The sequence below is a fragment of the Brachycentrus maculatus genome, unplaced genomic scaffold, assembly GCF_059751285.1.
Source record: "Brachycentrus maculatus isolate JH-2025_06_01 unplaced genomic scaffold, ASM5975128v1 h1tg000503l, whole genome shotgun sequence".
NCBI lineage: Eukaryota > Metazoa > Arthropoda > Insecta > Trichoptera > Brachycentridae > Brachycentrus > Brachycentrus maculatus.
The window spans coordinates 480,350-499,269 of record NW_028281249.1 but is presented as its reverse complement, the minus strand read 5'-3'; the positions used below and the strand labels follow the sequence as shown (position 1 = coordinate 499,269).

The 18,920-nt window shown below is 31.4% G+C and overlaps 1 protein-coding gene across 1 annotated transcript in view; it reads right to left on the bottom strand.

The window, feature by feature from the left end:
• Positions 1 to 7,086, bottom strand: part of LOC148301914 (ubiquitin thioesterase trabid-like) — a 33,282-nt gene extending 26,196 nt beyond the window's left edge. Inside the window, exons 1-2 of the mRNA XM_088272514.1 lie at positions 6,850 to 7,086; positions 3,856 to 4,317 (exon numbers count right to left, since the gene is read on the bottom strand). Of these exons, the coding sequence (XP_088128640.1) occupies positions 3,856 to 4,002 (147 nt within the window). The 5' untranslated portion in view covers positions 4,003 to 4,317; positions 6,850 to 7,086. The remainder of the gene's footprint in view (positions 1 to 3,855; positions 4,318 to 6,849) is intronic.
• Positions 7,087 to 18,920: the final 11,834 nt, after the last annotated feature.

The window sequence follows — 18,920 nt, the reverse complement described above, 5'->3', positions numbered from 1 at the left end:
ATATTTATTTAATATCACCCTGGATTGGTACAAGAAGCGCAGGGCTGATCACCTTGCCTTCATGCAATTAACGATCAAGATAACACTGCGTCGCTACGATGCAGTGCCCTATGCACCATTGGGTGCGGATAAGGGTTAGAAGAAGAATGCATGTATGTGTGCATGTATATGTAGAGGTGTGTGTGTATGAAAGTATGTATATATTTATATATCTCTGGTTTAATTTCATTTTACTTTTTTTCTTCTAATCCTTATCTGTACCCATTGGTGCATAGGGAACCGCATTTGAATTACCTAACGTCCAAGTGACTCTGAAATCTAGCTAAGGCTCATGCAACACCGCTTATCATCGACCTACTTAGGCTTCAACTATATAAGTTTTACAGCCTAAACCTACTGGTAAGTAGATTTAATCTTTATGTTTAAAGTTGCTATAATTTCTTGTAATTCACGAGTGAAAATTATAGGCAAATAACTCGCTATCTGCATCGTATTGAAGTAGTATTATCTTGATCGTTCAATCCATGAGGTAAATGTGACCAACTATGCGCTCAGGTACTTATACAAGGTAACATCAAACAAACATTAGTGTGTGAAATCAGCAACATTTATTTCAACCTCCCTGGAAAACAAACCCAGAACCTCCAGCACGGTAGCCAAACGCGCTGACCACTACGCAATTCTTCTTTACCTTCTTATTCTTCATTACTGACGGTCGTGACCCTTGTAGAAGCAATGAAGCAATTATGAAATTACGAAACCACTACGCTATGGAGCGCTACATTTCAAGCGCCCTTGAGGTAGTATTTTACGAAAATGGCGATATATATAAATTATCTAAATTTATTATTAATCAATAAACTTTGTTTAAAGTTTTATTACAATGAGTCGGGCTGTAGTCCCGTGGTTTATGTCGCGGACTGTGAATCAGAGTTTCTAGGTTCGAGCCCACTCATTTGAATCCTATTTTTTATTTTCCCATCAATATCAAAAAACCTTACACACACACGATATAGACAACAAAACGTTAAAAAACTATGTTAATTTATAAACAATCATAAACAATAAATAATAAGTGTAAGTCCCTCTCCAAGCACAAGAGCTTAGTCTCTTTATTGGAGAGAACAGCGTAATTAATTTTAAGATTGTAAAAGTAGAAATGTCTACAAAATAAATTGAGTTATATACAAAAGTCTTGTAGCTCTTAAATAAATATAATTTATAAATATAAGTTGGCAAAAGAATGATGAAAGTAGACTGAATGCAGTCGGAATGCCATCTCTCAGTGCGGCACAACCATGTATGGTACATGTTCCAATGCTGATATAAGGAAAGGGTGCAAGGCTGAGATAAGTATTATCCAGCAATATAATTTATATTTGAAGCGCTAACTTTGTGATTTTCCATTTTATAATTAAAATGTTATTTTGTTTTAAAATCACTATGAATATTTTATTTTAACTCAATTATAATGTCCACCGGTTTTGAAGCTAACTGCTTCTTAATCAAGACAGATTAATACTTGTCACTCTTGATAAAGAAGCGGTTAGCTTCGAAACCGGTAGACATTATAATTGAGTTATAATAAAATGTTTAAAGTGATTTGAAAACAAAGGTTCATTTAAATTATATCATAAACAAATAATAATTTTATTTTTACTTTATCTGAAAGCGTATTGAAAAATAATTCGGTTAAAGCCCTCCGTTCAAATGTTCACACTGTTGTAGTCACGTGTCGCTCACACCTTTCAAGAACGTCATAAATAAAAAATCGTCAATTTTCAATTGCAACATTTTGAGTGTGTCCAAATACTTGTTCACAAAATCTGGATTATCTCCAATTACAGGAGTTATTTTCATATTATTTTTTGACATCTCATCAAAGATGAAGAAGAATATGGAAGTCTGGCAATTTTCAATTGTGCATGTTTTCCGAATGCCCAGAAAATGTACTATATCCCAGCAAAAGGGGGATATTTTTAACTTAATATATACCCGCTACAGGGCAGAAAGTGTTGTTTTTGCATTTTTAAGAAAAGGTATTGTTTAATTAATTTTTTTTAATGTACTAAATATTTTTCAAATGGAGAAAAAACCTTCAGGTTTTACCTAAAAAGATCTGTTGCACAGTAAAAAGTTCAATAAGTGGCTTGACATTTATTTTTAACGCATTGTATTATATTTTTAGATTTTTAAAACATTCTCCTGCAAAATGAAGTTTTTTGTTTTATGACGTTCTTGAAAGGAGTGAGCGATGTGAGAAACAGTAGAAGCTTTTGCACAATTATTACTTGGCTGTTTCTCGATATTACTTGGCTGAGCCAATAAGAGTAGCTATAATAATTTCAAATTATTTTTAACCTGGCCAGACAGATGAAGGGAATTAATAGCTTTATTTGTCTTTTTCAATAAATATAGTTCTTCAACTACCATCAGGGTTCAATCTCAAATTTACATACTCCTTGAAATTTTTTTTTGTATTTTTAACCCTTTTCACTGTGACCATTTTTTCTCATAACTGATCAGCTGCTCTGATCAAAAAAATGCGACGTTTTTCTACCATTAAAATAAATATTTTGGCTCCCTAATTTTGGGACACTGTCTGGCAATTCGTATGACCGTGTTAATTAAGATTAACTGTATTATCTGAAATATTTTTTGGAAGAATATACTTGGGTGATAGAGAAATCAGTGATCAAAGTTATACCTGCGCCGGGCCAGACATTGTGGCCCACGGAGCTGCCTACTAGAATCATACGGACCAGAATGTCTGGCCTACAGAGTGGTAAGAGTTAAAAAGTAATTATGATACTCGATTACTAAGGAATATCAACGTGCAGAGATAAAAATGTATAGAAAGCATTAAAATTATTCTTTCATTACTTAATTTGGCAGTTACTTTATGGTAATATCTATCTATTTTTAAGATCTACATGGACCAAATTACCTTTACAACATTTTGAGCATATTTCAAATACTTGTTCACAAATCTTGATTATCTCCAATTAGTAGTTATTTTTTACATTATATTTTGACATCTCAACATAGATGAAGAAGAATTATGGAAGTCACATTATTCATACACATGGTTAAGTGATCACTTTACACATAAATTAACTGGTCAAATTATAAGCTAAAATAAATTTAAAATCATGTTTAAGAATGTGAATATAATTAACTTCATTCCTCACAAAGTCAAACCACCGCACGCCTAAAATTCTTCACAGACACCTGTTCTCAAAGCTTAGTACACGGCTGCTCTGGGCCCTCTTAACCTTTTAACCGCGTTAACTTTGTTCCTGAAAGATGCCGTTTTTTAAATGATTACTTTTATCATGTATTTAGTTAAGAAACGATTTATTTTCCTAAACAAAAACGTTCAACGGGATTCATTGTGCCTTTTTGGTACTCTATAATACACTTGTGTCACATTATTCTTCAAATATATCGCAATATAAACAAATAAGATCGTAACATAAATAAATCAAAGCAAGCATCGTGTGTCACTCTTACCCACTGGCGATGCTTAGCGTCGAGAGTGAGACAGATATAGCACATGATTATGGCGCAGACTAAAAAAATCAGGGATCTGTTCTTTTATTTATCCTTGTGATGTTACAAATTATTAGTCAGATATTTCAACAGATGTCATAAGGCCAAGGATTGACGTATTACTTTATCCAAAGTTCCACATCATGAAAAAATCCTTCCAAGTTGAACTGAGGTTCAAAACTTGGAGTAAAGTAAAAACACATACGCTTATGTCAGCTGCGTATGGGGCATGTTTTGTGAAAACACATACGGTTATGCGAGCCGCGTGGATCCGGTTAATATAAAATAAAAGAAATATATTACCTGTGAAGATAAATGATGTGGGGAGTTGATCTCGTTGAGTGCGTGTTGCGACAGAGTCCTCTGAGCTTGCAGGCCATCGCGAGAGTCCTTCAGTAAACTCAGGCTGTTCTGTTGATTGTTTGATAGGTTCTCTTCATCGCTCATCATACGGACGTGATGAAACAAAATCCTACAGCAAAATATCTACCAGCTAGCTTTCTAACTCGACTAACTAGAATTTTAATATGTTATCATCAACATACTCTCGGAGGAACAATAATTATTAAATTATCTTAATAGGAATATTAGCGTTGTTGAAATTGCTTTCGGACAATCGACGGGGAGTTTATTAAAGTAATGTGATTTAATTTCCGTATGTCATACCATTATGACAATGGTGTTATAGAAAATTCTTTATTATAAAAGAATTATCAGGTGAAAACGATAACTTGTGGTTTGACGGGGAAGGTGAATGGTGCCGCTCTGAAACAAAAGACAACGCTAAATTAAATTAAATGAAAAAAATATCTGTGCCAAAAATATTCAATGCGTGCCGGATATACATCCGGACGAGACAGAGAGACGGGAGGCGATAACTATCCCATATATATATAAACACATCCTAAATTTTTCCACCTATTATCGAAAAATTTGTCAGGTATGAATACAACAAACATAAACACCTTCCTTATCTTTGTTAAAGAAAAACACTTGTTTTTTACCACATGAATTTATTTTATTATAACTAGTTTTGGAAGCCAGGCTTCCATTTTCGAGTCTAAATATAGTATATATAACAGTTTATATTTAGACCTGAAAATGAAAGCATAGCTTCCGAAACTAGTTGTTTAATAAAATAAACTGAAGTGGTAAAATTTCATGATGTCTTACTGCAAAGTGAATGCCGAAACAATAAATAAAACTCCTTATCATTCATCGTTCACTTTGTGTAATTACTACTACTTGCTATTATTTTTTGACATCTCATCAAAGATGAAGAAGAATATGGAAGTCTGGGCGTTTACGGGGCTGACGACCGTCATAAGCTGGTTTAAGTGATCACTTTACACACGTGTAACATTCACCAATTCTACCCATTATTGACAACCACACTACTCAAATTCTTGGAAGTTCTGTATATATTAACCAATTTAGAAACCTTGTTCTTGAATCACTAGAACAATAATGGGTAGAATTGGTGAATGTTACACGTGTGTAAAGTGATCACTTAAACGAGCCTATGACGGTCGTCAGCCCCGTAAATGCCCAGACTTCCATATTCTTCTTCATCTTTGATGAGATGTCAAAAAATGATATGAAAATAACTTCTGTAATTGGAGATAATCCAGATTTTATGAACAAGTATTTGGACACACTCAAAATGTTGTACTACTACTTGGTATTACACAAAGCGACGAATGATAAGGAGAGTGTTATATTATCATACCACAAAATAAAGAATGCTTTTAATATAATATACAAAACAACAAACATTGTTTTATTAGATTGAAGTTTTGTACTGACATTTCTAGGTGGAAATGCATTTTATAGAATGAAATAACAAAACTAAGAAGTTTTTTCCACGTGAATTTTATTTGACCATCAATAGGGTTTCGTCGTAACCGACATGATGTCTGATGATGTCGATTGCTGGTCAAATAAAATTAATGTGGGAAAAACTACAAACTTATTATTTTATTCTATAAACATTGTCCGCCTCCGTAGTGTAATGGTCAGCACGCTCGGCTACAGTTCTGGAGGTCCCGGGTTCGATTGCGGAGGGCTGATCACCTTTCCTTCATGTGTAAACGATCAAGATAACACTGCGTTTATATGACGCAGTGCCCTATGCACCATTGGGGTGCGGATAAGGGTTTTATTATTTATTATTATTATAAACATTGTTTTCATAATTCTGTAGAAAAAAAAGGTATTTTTTTCCTGATTCTCGGAAAATAACCTGAGAGTAGGCCAGTTAATTATTTTTTGTTTTATATTCTACAATTGCAGTAAGAGAAAGTATGGCAAAAAAAATCCTAATAAATATGACCCGTTTTGACATAAATATCATTTTTAAGAATTTTACAGGTTTTAAGACATTACTGATCTGTTACATATTTTGTTTGCAATTAAAAAAAAAGAATTTACAGATGGTTGAAACATTGTTAGATATTCAACATAGAAAAGGTAAGAAGTGCTCTTTATTTTGCATAAAAAAAAAAACACGCTGACTGACACATCTGTTATGTATACCTAACCTCACATTAAATATATGAATTATGTAGACAATCGAAAACAGAAATGCTAAATGACATCATAAAAAAAGCATGCTATATTTCTGATAGGGTATAATAATTGTAAAAATCTATAATAGATGTATAACCTACTAAAAATGTGAAAAAATCAATGTTTTTTTTCATATACAATCACAAATCTATAAACCATAGTATTTTATTACTTTATAAATTGGAATAAAGAAAGCTTCTTCAACATGAAAATAGTTTAAAATAATATAGAAATATAAATAAACAATAGTGTAGTTAGTTATAAACTTTGCTCAGACGTAGAAGGACATATAGAGATGTAAATAAACCAATAGTAAGATAGAGTTCAAGGTTTAATTTAATAAAATAAACGGTTACCGACTTGAATTTAAGAATAAATAAGTAATTTAAACCAGGAAGTGAATTAAATCATAATTAAACCATTTTAAAAATCGCGTAAGTACCTACAATGATTATTATTTAAAAGAAAAACCACATGAACGAGTTCGTCATACATATTTTTTAATAACTAAAAATCTATTGACATAATTTAGAAGCGAGCACAATCAAGCATGAAATCTTTGCGGAAAAGTTCACACCATTGTTTAGAAAATGTTGAAACAAGAATACTTTCGCCATTGATCTTTCTCACAAGAAGCGAATGCAGCGTTATCTTGGATGTGAAAATGAACAACGGGACCGTTAAAATGCGATTATAAGGTCATAATGTGAAAAAATAAATCGCTATTACCTGGCTCTCCATCAAATTTCTTCAGTTGCCAAATATTTCGCAACTTCCCGACAGCGTTCATGAACTTCAAATACCATTTTCAACTCAGCGACATTTGGGAAAAGTGGGAATATATCTGGTGCACTAACACACGACTCGAACGAGAAAGAATATTTACAATTAACTTTGACAAATTGATGTCATTTGCAAACGAAAACATCGGGCACGTTCTATTTTGATAAGTGGTAAAAGTCACTCACAAAAGTAGCATAGACAATACACCCGTTCACTAGAAGCGCGCTGTGATTGGTCGGAAATTATAAGATGGCGTTCTCGCCATAGAGGAAGGTGTGGTAAAATGTCACCAGTACCTGAAAGCTTAGTACTATGGTTTTGAGAATGTATCTCTATCCTTTTTCCTCTAATGTAAACCAAATAATCAAAGATAAAAAAATCACATGTCGCGTTTGAGGTAAAAAGAGATAAAAGGTGTTTCATAGCGCGTCATCTTTTTCTACAGTGAGAATAATGAGACAACTTACAATAAAACGCAATATGTGAATGCCAAACTGTTGATTTTAAAGCTTACGATCTCTGTATATTATTGTCTATGGGGAAATCGGTATAAAACAGTATCTACGCACAAGTTTTTAAAAAAGCGAGTGTTTTTGCCTAGAATTTTCACTCATGAATTACATGAAATTATAGTAACTTTAAACATAAAGAGTAAATCCACTCACAAGTAGGCATAGGCTATGAAACTTTTAAAGTTGAAGCCTGAGTAGGGACATGATAAACGGTGTTGCATAAGCCGTAGCTAGATTTCAGAGTCACTTGGACGTTAGGTAATTAAAAAAAAAAAAAAAGTTTTTAAAAAATGCGAATATTTTTTTTTCAATAATTGCGCTTCAAAAGTATAACGTTCTAAATAGAACGTTATACTTTTGAAGCGCAATTATTGAAAAAAAAATATTCGCATTTTTTAAAAACTTTTTTTTTTTTAATATTTTAGATTTAATTAGGTAGAACTATAAAAAAGTACTCAATGGAAATAAAAGATTTAAAAAAAAACACTGTTATCAAAGAAAATGCAACAACCTTATTTTTATTTATCTAATTATTTGTCTTATTTAAAATAAACAGATTTATAACAAAATTATAAATAGCAATGAAACTAAAGAATATTTTTTCGCTTCCTTTGTGGAGCATATGGAGTCTACAAACTGTCTACAATCTTTTCTGTCGGCTACCAGCTCCTTTGCATCCTCTCAAGTCAGACCGTGGCGTAAAGTTCTGACAAATATACCGGATAATATTCTAACTTGGTTTAAAATTAAGTTTAATTATTTGATTAGTAGTTTGCGACATAAAGTTTTACTTATGCGTTTTGGCTTCACATGTAGAAAATCAAAACTTAAGTTCAGATTAAACTTCTGACCCTCATTCTCACGCAAATCGTGCATAGCACAGCACCGCATCAAATCGACGTGGTGTTAATTCGATCGTAATCATATGAAGGCAGGATGATCAATCCTGAGTTCTGGAATTTCAGATCAGTTGAATGTTTGTGACGGGTTGCAGTCTGCATCATGCAGAGGACGTAAGTGAAGGAGCTCACGGTGACGGACGTTACTAATGTATGAAAGATGAAATAGAAGAGGAATATTAGCTAAGAAAAGTATAATAGAAATGATGACTAGGATAATATAAGTGGAGATAATCCATATTTGTGAACAAGTATTTTGTCTCCTGTGCAACATTTTAACTCCTTAGTGGAGATAATCCAGATTTGTGAACAAGTATTTGGTCTTCTGTACATTTAAACTCCTCAATGGAGATAATCCAGATTTGTAAACAAGTATTTTATCTCCTGCACAACATTTATACTCCTTAGTGGAGATAATCCAGATTCGTGAACAAGTATTTTGTCTCCTGTGCAACATTTTAACTCCTTAGTGGAGATAATCCAGATTTGTGAACAAGTATTTTGTCTCCTGTGCAACATTTTAACTCCTTAGTGGAGATAATCCAGATTTGTGAAGAAGTATTTGGTCTCCTGTACAACATTTTAACTCCTTAGTGGAGATGGTCCAGATTTGTGGACAAGTATTTGTAAATTCAAGATTTGTTTTTAAAAAATTAAATATATTTTTTTACATTATTTTTAACCCTTTGTGGGGTATCTGAAATTGTCTATTTTTTATCATATACCTACAATTGTTAAATTTGCTCCGCTTTCGAGTTACTCCAAAACAAATATAATATTAAAAAATAACAAATGAAACATTTTTATTACAATGCTTACGTTGATAAATTTTGTTTTCGTACAAATTGGGTATATTTCCATAATATTCTTCCAACCGACTCGTGTTAGTATATATTTTCTTAAGGGCGCTTCGTGACGTACTTATAGAAAAGAAGACGAAATGAAATATCTTTAAAGTAAATTATGCGATTATTATCGTTCTCATCCCTTGTATGAATATAAATGCAAACTTGATAAACCCTCTGCGAATTTTGTTTTTGTTACAAAGCGAACGATTATACAAAAGAATTTTTCTCATGATGTGGGTTTATTTTTATTATTTTTTTTCAAAACATATTACATACATAAGTCATAAATACATATCGCTCACTCCTTTCAAGAACGCCATAAATCCAAAATCGTCTATTTTCAGTTGTGCATGTTTTCGGAATGCCCAGAAAATGCACTATATCCCAGCAAAAGAGGCATATTTTCAACTAAATATTTACCCGCTATAGGGCAGAAAATGTTGTTTTAGTATTTTGAAGAAAAGGTATTTTTTAATTATTTTTTTTAAAAATAAACTTGTTATTTTGAAATTGAGATAAAACCTTCAGGTTTAACCTAAAAAGATCTGTTGCACAGTAAAGAGTTCAAGAAGTGCCTTGATATTTATTTTTTATAAATTGTATTATATTTTTAAACTTTAAAAACGTTCTCCTGAAAAATCAAGTTTTTTGATTTATGACGTTCTTGAAAGGAGTGAGCGATATAATATTCCCGATGAGTAATTTCCATTTCTCATTTTGGGACACGGGACTAAGGTTAACAAGACTGGAACACAAATTATAAAGTAACAGAAAAGATTTTTTTTTAAATAACCAAAACTAAAACTAATACATGGCAAAGTATAATAACAATAAATAGGTATAATAAATAGGGATAAGAAGCATATTTAAAAGAAATAAATGAGAAAAACATAAGGTAAGAAGCATATTTAAAATAAACAAATGAGAAAAAATAAAAAAATGAGAAAATATAAAAAATATAAGGTAAAACAAAATAAGAAAATATGACTAATCACTACATATATATCTTTCCATAAAGTACCCTCTCAGATCATTTATTTTGGATCCCCGAATGGGTTTTATTTTATATATCGCTCACTCCTTTCAAGAACGCCATAAATAAAAAACTTGACTTTTCAGGAGAACGTTTTTAAAGTTTAAAAATATAATACAATGTATTAAAAATAAATATCAAGACACTCATTGAACTTTTTATTGTGCAACAGATTTTTTTAGGTAAAACCTAAAGGTTCTTTCTCCATTTGAAAAATATTTAGTATATTTAAAAAAATAATTAAATAATACGTTTTCTTCAAAATGCAAAAACAGCACTTTCTGCCCTGTAGCGGGTAAATATAAAGTTAAAAATATGCCTCTTTTGCTGGGATATAGTACATTTTCTGGATATTCCGAAGATATGCACAACTGAAAATTGACGATTTTTGATTTATGACGTTCTTGAAAGGAGTGAGCGATATGTCAGGCAGCTGGTTAATTTGGGTAGGTATTGGCAATATATTTTAAGGACCTTACTCCAATTTTTTTTAAACCCCTTATCCGCACCCCAATGGTGCATAGGGCACTGCGTCATATAAACGCAGTGTTATCTTGATCGTTTACACATGAAGGAAAGGTGATCAGCCCTCCGCTTCAGGTACCAATCCAGGGTAATATTGAATAAATATGTCAGTGAAAAAATTACTTATATTTATTTTACCCCCCTTGGGAATCGAACCCGGGACTCCAGAACGGTAGCCGAGCGCGCTGACCATTACACTATGGAGGCGGACTTGTTTATCGACTCCACATGTATTTTGTTATGTCCTCGTGTATTATGATTATGAATTTCTTTGTTAAAAAGCGGTATGGTGTTGCTGTGAGTCGTTTTAAACATTATTTGATTGTATTTGTAATCTCAAAAGTTGGTAGAATGTCAAAAGGTATTATGTTAGTGCTCAAATAAATGTTTTTTACATGTGTAGTGTACGGTAGATGAAATATATTTCTAATAGCTCTATTTTGTATAACTTGTATTTCGGAAATTCTCTTCTTAAAGCTGAGATGAGCACTATCAATAAAATTAAGAAGGGTGTAATATATTATTAGATTAAAACCAATATTTTTAGCTTTTCCACTTTATTTTTATTTGACCAGCGACCGGGTTTCATCGTTACCGACATCATCAGACTGGTGGAAGGCTATACAAATTGTTATGTTATATATAAAACAAGGCAGGAGTTGATAACCATGATTTGATATAATTTTGTAGAGAAATTAATTTAATTTGAGTGAATTTAAGTATTGTGTGATATTAATAATATTTTTTTATAAATATTATTATTATTAATATCATGCAATACTTAAATTCACAGTGTGTGATATTAATAATATTTTTTTTATAAATATTATTATTATTAATATCATACAATGCTTAAATTCACTCAAATTAAAATAATTTCTCAACAAAATTCTATCAAATCATAGTTATCAACTCTTGCCTTGTTTTATATATAACATAACAATTTGTATAGCCTCCCACCAGTCTGATGATGTCGGTAACGACGAAACCCGGTCGCTGGTCAAATAAAAATAAAGTGGAAAAGCTAAAAATATTGGTTTTAATCTAATAATATATTAAAATGCAATTCCATCACGAAGTGTCAGTGGATAATATAAATCTATTAAGAAAGGTGTGTTGAGATGGTTTGGACTTGAGGAACAAATGAGCGAGGAAAGAATGGTAAAACAAATTTATGAGGCTAATGTAGTTGGAAAAAGGAGCAGAGGAAGACCGAGACAAACTTGGCACGATCAGGTAATTTGGACATGGATGATGGAGATGATTTTATTTTTACAATGTTAACATATCGCTCACTCCTTTCAAGAACGTCATAAATAAAAAAAACTTGGATTTTCAGACCATTTTTAAAGTTTAAAAATATAATACAATGTATTAAAAATAAATATTAAGCCACTTATTGAACTTTTTACTGTGCAACCGATCTTTTTAGGTAAAACCTGAAGGTTTTTTCTCCATTTGAAAAATATTTAGTATATTTAAAAAAATTACTAAACAATACCTTTTCTTCAAAATGCAAAAACAATACTTTCTGCCCTGTAGCGGGTAAATATTAAGTTAAGAATATGCCGCTTTTGCTGGGATATAGTACATTTTCTGTGCATTCCGAAAACAACTAAAAATTTACGATTTTTGATTTATGACGTTCTTGAAAGGAGTGAGCGATATGTTATGAACATGTGTGTAGATTTAAGTATGCATGTAGGTACGTGTATTATTTAATAAAAATGTTTTAGATACCATAAGCATAATTTAAATAAAAGAAGTGGGGTATTCAAATAGATTTTTTATAAGTTAAAAATAAATGAAGTGTGTTGATAAAAAACAGATCCACGCATTGAAGAACATTTTATCGATCAATAAAGTTGTTTTCTTCAAAAATGGAGTGAGTGATTTTTTCTTCACGTTAGAACAGCTGTTGCAAAAATAAATACATCCAGTAGCATTACAAATCTTACTTAACTAACTAACTAACTAACTAACCCCGCAGGGGTAGGCAGAGAGAATAGAGCGCCACACCACTCTGTCCTTGCAAACATTCTTCGCCTCTTCCACGTTCATGCATCTCCTCATACATACCCGCCGATTGTTACGACTCCTAACCTGACCACTTTCAAGTATTTGGCATACCTGATCGTGCCATGTTTTTCTCGGTCTTCCTCTGCTTCTTTTCCCACTAACATTCGCCTCATAGATTTGTTTTACCGTTCTTTCGTCACTCATTCGTTCCACATGTCCAAACCATCTCAACACACCTTTCTTAATTTTATCGATAATGCTTATCTCAGCTTTGCATTCTTTCCTTATTTCACTATTCGCACATCTATCATGCATCGTTTTGTCGCACATTCTTCTGAGAGATAGCATTTAGATATACTTAGATATATAATAAATAAATTTCGACATATAATTTATATTTACAAAACTTGTGTCCGACCCATCGTGACGTATGGAATCGAAAGTAGAGCGGACACCGTTGGCACAAAAAACGCGCTTAGAGTGTCAGAAATGAAGACTCTAAGAAGCATTTCAGGCAAGAGTCTTCGAGATAGAATAAGAAACGCCAGGATCAGGGAAATATGTAAAATCGAAGATGTCGTTAGGTGGGGAAGACAACGAAGGAGACAATGGTATGCGCATGTGAGGAGAATGGAACCATCCAGACTTCCACACATCGCACAATACGGCCAACCCCATGGTAGACGACTCCCGGGCAGACCCCAAAAAAGATGGGTCGACAGCTGGGAATCGACATCGCAGGAGGCTTCTCCCTCTTAAAAACAGTACTAGCTATTAATTTGGTCAAAAGAAAAAAAAAACGCACACAATTATTTATGATTCATTTTACAATGCTGGTGAAGCGATGAAAAAAGTAATAGCAGTAATAATAGTTTCTATAATATAAGAGTTTCTGCTTAATAAAAAGCTTCTTTACATCTCACCAATAGATGTCTCTAGTGAAGTTCTAGTGATTCAAGAACAAGGTTTCTAATTGGTTCATATATATAGAACTTCCAAGAATTTGAGCAGTGTGGTTGTCAATAATGGGTAGAATTGGTGAATGTTACACGTGTGTAAAGTGATCACTTAAACCAGCCTATGACGGTCGTAAGCCCCGTATATGCCCAGACCTCCATATTCTTCTTCATCTTTGATGAGATGTCAAAAAATAATATAGTAATAATGGTAATAACTATGAAACAACAATGCATTCCAAAGCATAGAAAATGCTAAGTGTCAATATCTGTCAAGAAGGACGCTGCCGGCCATGAGTAACATATAGTGAGTGTGTTGCTCTTACGTCCCACACATGACCCGTGGCAGGATTTTAAATTTGGTGCTGGCATGTTTTTATGTATATGCTGATATGCATGAAGAGATAAACTGTATAATTCCCAAAAAAACGTGGTTCAAGTACAATGATCAAAATAGTTTACTATGCATTTATAAACAGTAATTTATATTTACAAAATTTTGGGTGTGTCCAAATACTTGTTCACAAAATCTGGATTATCTCCACTTGCAAGAGTTATTTTCATATTATTTTCTTTATTCTTTATTATTCTCAATAAAAAGCTTCTTTTCATCTCACCAATAGATGTCTCTAGTGAAGTTCTAGTGATTCAAAAATAATGTTTCAAAATTGGTTCATATATTTATTGATTTGACTTTAATTTGTAGAACTCCATTTCAATTTATGTATTAATTTTAAATCAAACACAGATTTTTTGAGTCTACTAAGTTGTATTTTATTAACAAAACGTTTGATAATGCCCTAACAAGGCGAAACAATTGTCACAATATAATTTTTATGTGTTTTTGTTAATAAAATACAACTTAGTAGACTCAAAACATCTGTGTTTGATTTAAAATTAATACATAAATTGGTTCATATACATAGAACTTCCAAGAATTTGAGTAGTGTGGTTGTCAATAATGGGTAGAATTGGTAAATGTTACACGTGTGTAAAGTGATCACGTAAACCAGCATATGACGGTAAAACCCCCGTAAATGCCCAGACTTCCATATTCATCTTCATCTTTGATGAGATGTCAAAAAATAATATGAAAATAGCTCCTGTAATTGGAGATAATCCAGATTTTGTGAACAAGTATTTGGACATACAAGACATGAGAAATAAGCTGTATGATTCCCAAAAAAGCGTGGTTCTACGATTTAAATAGATTACGATGCATTTATAAGCAGTAATTTGTATTGTCCGAACCGGATAATCGGATGTCCGGATGATAGAGATCGTAGCGTACCCAGTAGTCTGCAGGGTACAATGATGTATGGCGCGTCTCTCCAGTAATTTGTCAGCAGAAAGGCTTTGTTTCGTCTCGTCTTGTGACATTAACATAACGATCTTTAGCCCTGTCTACATGGGGTATGTTGAACTTAGATAACGACGACTGACCAGAGCAGGATTAAGACGGACTGCATGCACATTCTTTCAACAACGTCATATTATTTTATTTATTGTTTCGGCATTAACTTTGTGGTAAGACATGTTACAATGATTAAAGAAAACACTTCGTTTTTTACCACTTGAGTTTTATTATAGACTACATGTTTCAGAAGTTAAACTTCCATCATTCAGGTCTGTATAGTAACTAAAATATAAAATATAAAATTGTTCTATAAAACTCAAGTGATAAAAAACGAAGTGTTTTCTTTAATGATTGTTACGTCATATTAAATATCAAAAAAATTGATTTTTCAGGAGATCGTTCTTAAAGTTTAAAAATATAGAAAAATGTGTTAAAAATAAATATCAAGCCACTTAGTGAACTATTTACTATGCAACAGATCTTTTTTGGTAAAACCTGATTGTTTTTTCTCCATTTGAAAAATATTTAGTACATTTGAAATAATAATTAAACAATACATTTTCTTCAAAATGCAAAAACAAAACTTTCTGCCCTGTAGCGGGTAAATATTAAGTTTAAAATATGTCGCTTTTGCTGGGATATAGTACATTTTCTGGGCATTCAGAAAACATGCATAACTGAAAATTGACTGAAAAGGAGTGAACGATATATAATACTTATGATGAGTACTTCCATTACTCATTTGGAAATACATTATTTCAGCTTTGTAGAGATGTCAAAAAATAATGTAAAAAATAACTCCTAATTGGAAATAATCCAATAAGGAGTTAATTATTTAATATGTTTAATTATTTTATTAAATATACTTCAATAAATATTTTACAAATGGAGAAAAAACATTCAGGTTTCACCAAAAAAGATCTTTAGCACAGTAAAAAGTTCAATAATTGGCCTGTATATTGATTTTAAATACTTTTTATTTTATTTTTAAACTTTAAAAACGATCTCCTGAAAAATCAAGTCTTTTGATACATGACGTTGTTGAAAGGAGTGAGTGATATGTAACTTATGTGTGTAATATGTTTTTAAAAATAAATTAGTAAAACTAAGTTTGGTCCTGGTCACAACAGTACGGGGTATACAGTATAACTAAATGCGTTTGAATCCACCCCATAATTAACAAAGTGCAGAATGGATTATCCATTAATCCGTTGCTTGTTCCTCGTATTAATTCGCAGCACTAAATATATACTCGCTGAAACTGAATACAGACTGAATGCAGTGATTGGCTTTACTGTGACCAGTGAAAAACAAAATGCATCTTTCTTTTCAAATACCAAAAAAAAATGAAAATAATGATTGCAACAATACGAAATAGAGTTGTTGTATTAAAAAAGTTATTGCATTTGACGTCAAACGATATTGTACATATATTACTGATATACACACACATGTTAATATAATAATATTATACTGAGAAAAGGAGAAAAAGTCCCTCTCCAAGCACAAGAGCTCAGTCGCTTTTTTGGAGAGACTTTTAATACAATTTCTATACATTAAGTACCAATGTATGTATGTATGTATGTGTAGGAAATTGTATAAAAAATGTTATTATATATATATATATATATATATATATATATATATATATATATATATATATATATATATATATATATATATATATATATATATATATATATTAATATATGTATATATATATATATATATATATGTATATACATATATATATATATAAATATACATTACATAAATCATATATACATATAATATTCCCGATGAGTAATTTCTATTTCTCATTTCGTCTTGAATATATGTGTGAAAAAATATTACATTTATGAAAAATATTAAAACTATCGAAAATTTTATCTTGAACTCGATACCTCATTGTTAGTCAGACGCGCTTACCACTATTACCACTTTGCCACAGTGAAAGAAAAACCAACTTAACTAAGTACCAATAAAAAAGTGGTTTAAAACAAAGTTGTTTTATTTTATAAAGTTTATAAAACGTGCCACAAAGTATCTGTGAAAAACTTTCAAGTAAATATATTTTTCTGAATCCATTAATCTTACATCTTGTGACATCGTTGTACAAACAGTTAATTTTAATGTCAATGTTCATTTCTGTCACTTTTTGACAGATTTCAAAAGTTAGTTCCATAACAAACTTAAATAATGACACGCGCAGAATTCTACAAAAAAAATGACCTCAGTTTTAATTTCTCGCTGAAAAAAAGTATCATGTTTGCCGAAATTCCTACCCCTCGTCTATGCAGTCAATGGTGACGCCAAAAACCGTAATTTATACAGTACAGTGAAACCTCGATATAACGGACTTATTGCGGGAGGGTGTCCGTCAAAGCCGAAAGTCCTTCATATAAATATTGCTTTAAATTAAATCATAAATCTTTTTTTTTTGAAATTTTAAATACTGTATTATATATTTATATTTTAAGTTTTATATTTGTATTTATTTATATATTCAGATATCTTATACAAATCCTTATCCGCACCCCAATGGTGCATAGGGTACTGCATCATATAAACGCAGTGTTATCTTGATCATTGACACATGAAAGAAAGGTGATCAGGTGTCTTATTGCTTACTTTTAATATATACGCCTTGAATATTGTTTGTTATGTATATATATATGAATAAATTGAATTGAATTGAATTGAGTCCAGGGTAATATTGAATACATATTAGAGTGAAAAAAACAATTATGTTTATTTAAACCCCCTCCCCCCCTGGGAATGGAACCCGGGACATCCAGAACGGTAGCCGAGCGTGCTGACCATTACACTAGGGAGGCTGACAAATTTAAATAATTTATAATTGAAGCATTTACTTTGTGATTTTCCTTTTTATAACTAAAATATAAAAATTAAAATATGGAAATGGCGCTATATAGAATAAAATTATCCAAGATTATTCTTATTATTTTAATTAAATTATACTTTGTTTTAAAATCACTATAAATATTTTATTACAACTTAATTATAATATAATATTTATAGTGATTTTAAAACAAAGTTACATTTTAATTATAAAAAATTATGATTGTATTAAGTAGAAATGTATATAAATGTATATAAATTGTATGAAAAATGTAACTTTATTAAATACATAAAAATAAATAAAACTTTCCTACCTAATTACATCTCGGATCTCGCATATTTCTCTTATCCTGGTGTTCCTTATTATCTCGTAGACTCTTGCCAGATATGTTCCTTAGAGTCATCATTTCTGACACTCTTATCACGTTTTTTGATATATCATATTGAGAAAATTAACTCATCATAATGTAACATTTTATTTCACTTTATCCCTGATATAGTTTTTCAGCAGTTTTTCATGGCAACGACAGCTTTATTAACGTTGCTGACAGCTTAATTTGCTGCAATAATCTCTTGAAATTGCTAGCTATTAGAAGATTTCAACAGATATCTGTTATTTATCTGGCAAATTAATCTCTTTTATTGCATTTTCTAAACATATAAAATTAAATTATAATTTTCTATCTCGTTCATTTTCCTAATTTCGAAAAAAACAAATTATTGATTTCGACGCTTTCGTAATATCCACGCACGTCATGAATTTTAATAGAATTAGAGGAAAAATATACGATTTTGAAACATTTTTATGAAATACATGTATCCTATTAATATATACATACTAATACATCATTTTAATGGTCAGAACGCTTGGCTACCGTTCTGGAGGTTCTGGGTACGATTCTCAGGGGAATCAAATAAACAAAATTGATTTTTTCACTGTAATATTGATTCAATATTACCCTGGACTGGTACTTGAAGCGGAGGGCTAATCACCTTTCCTTCGTAT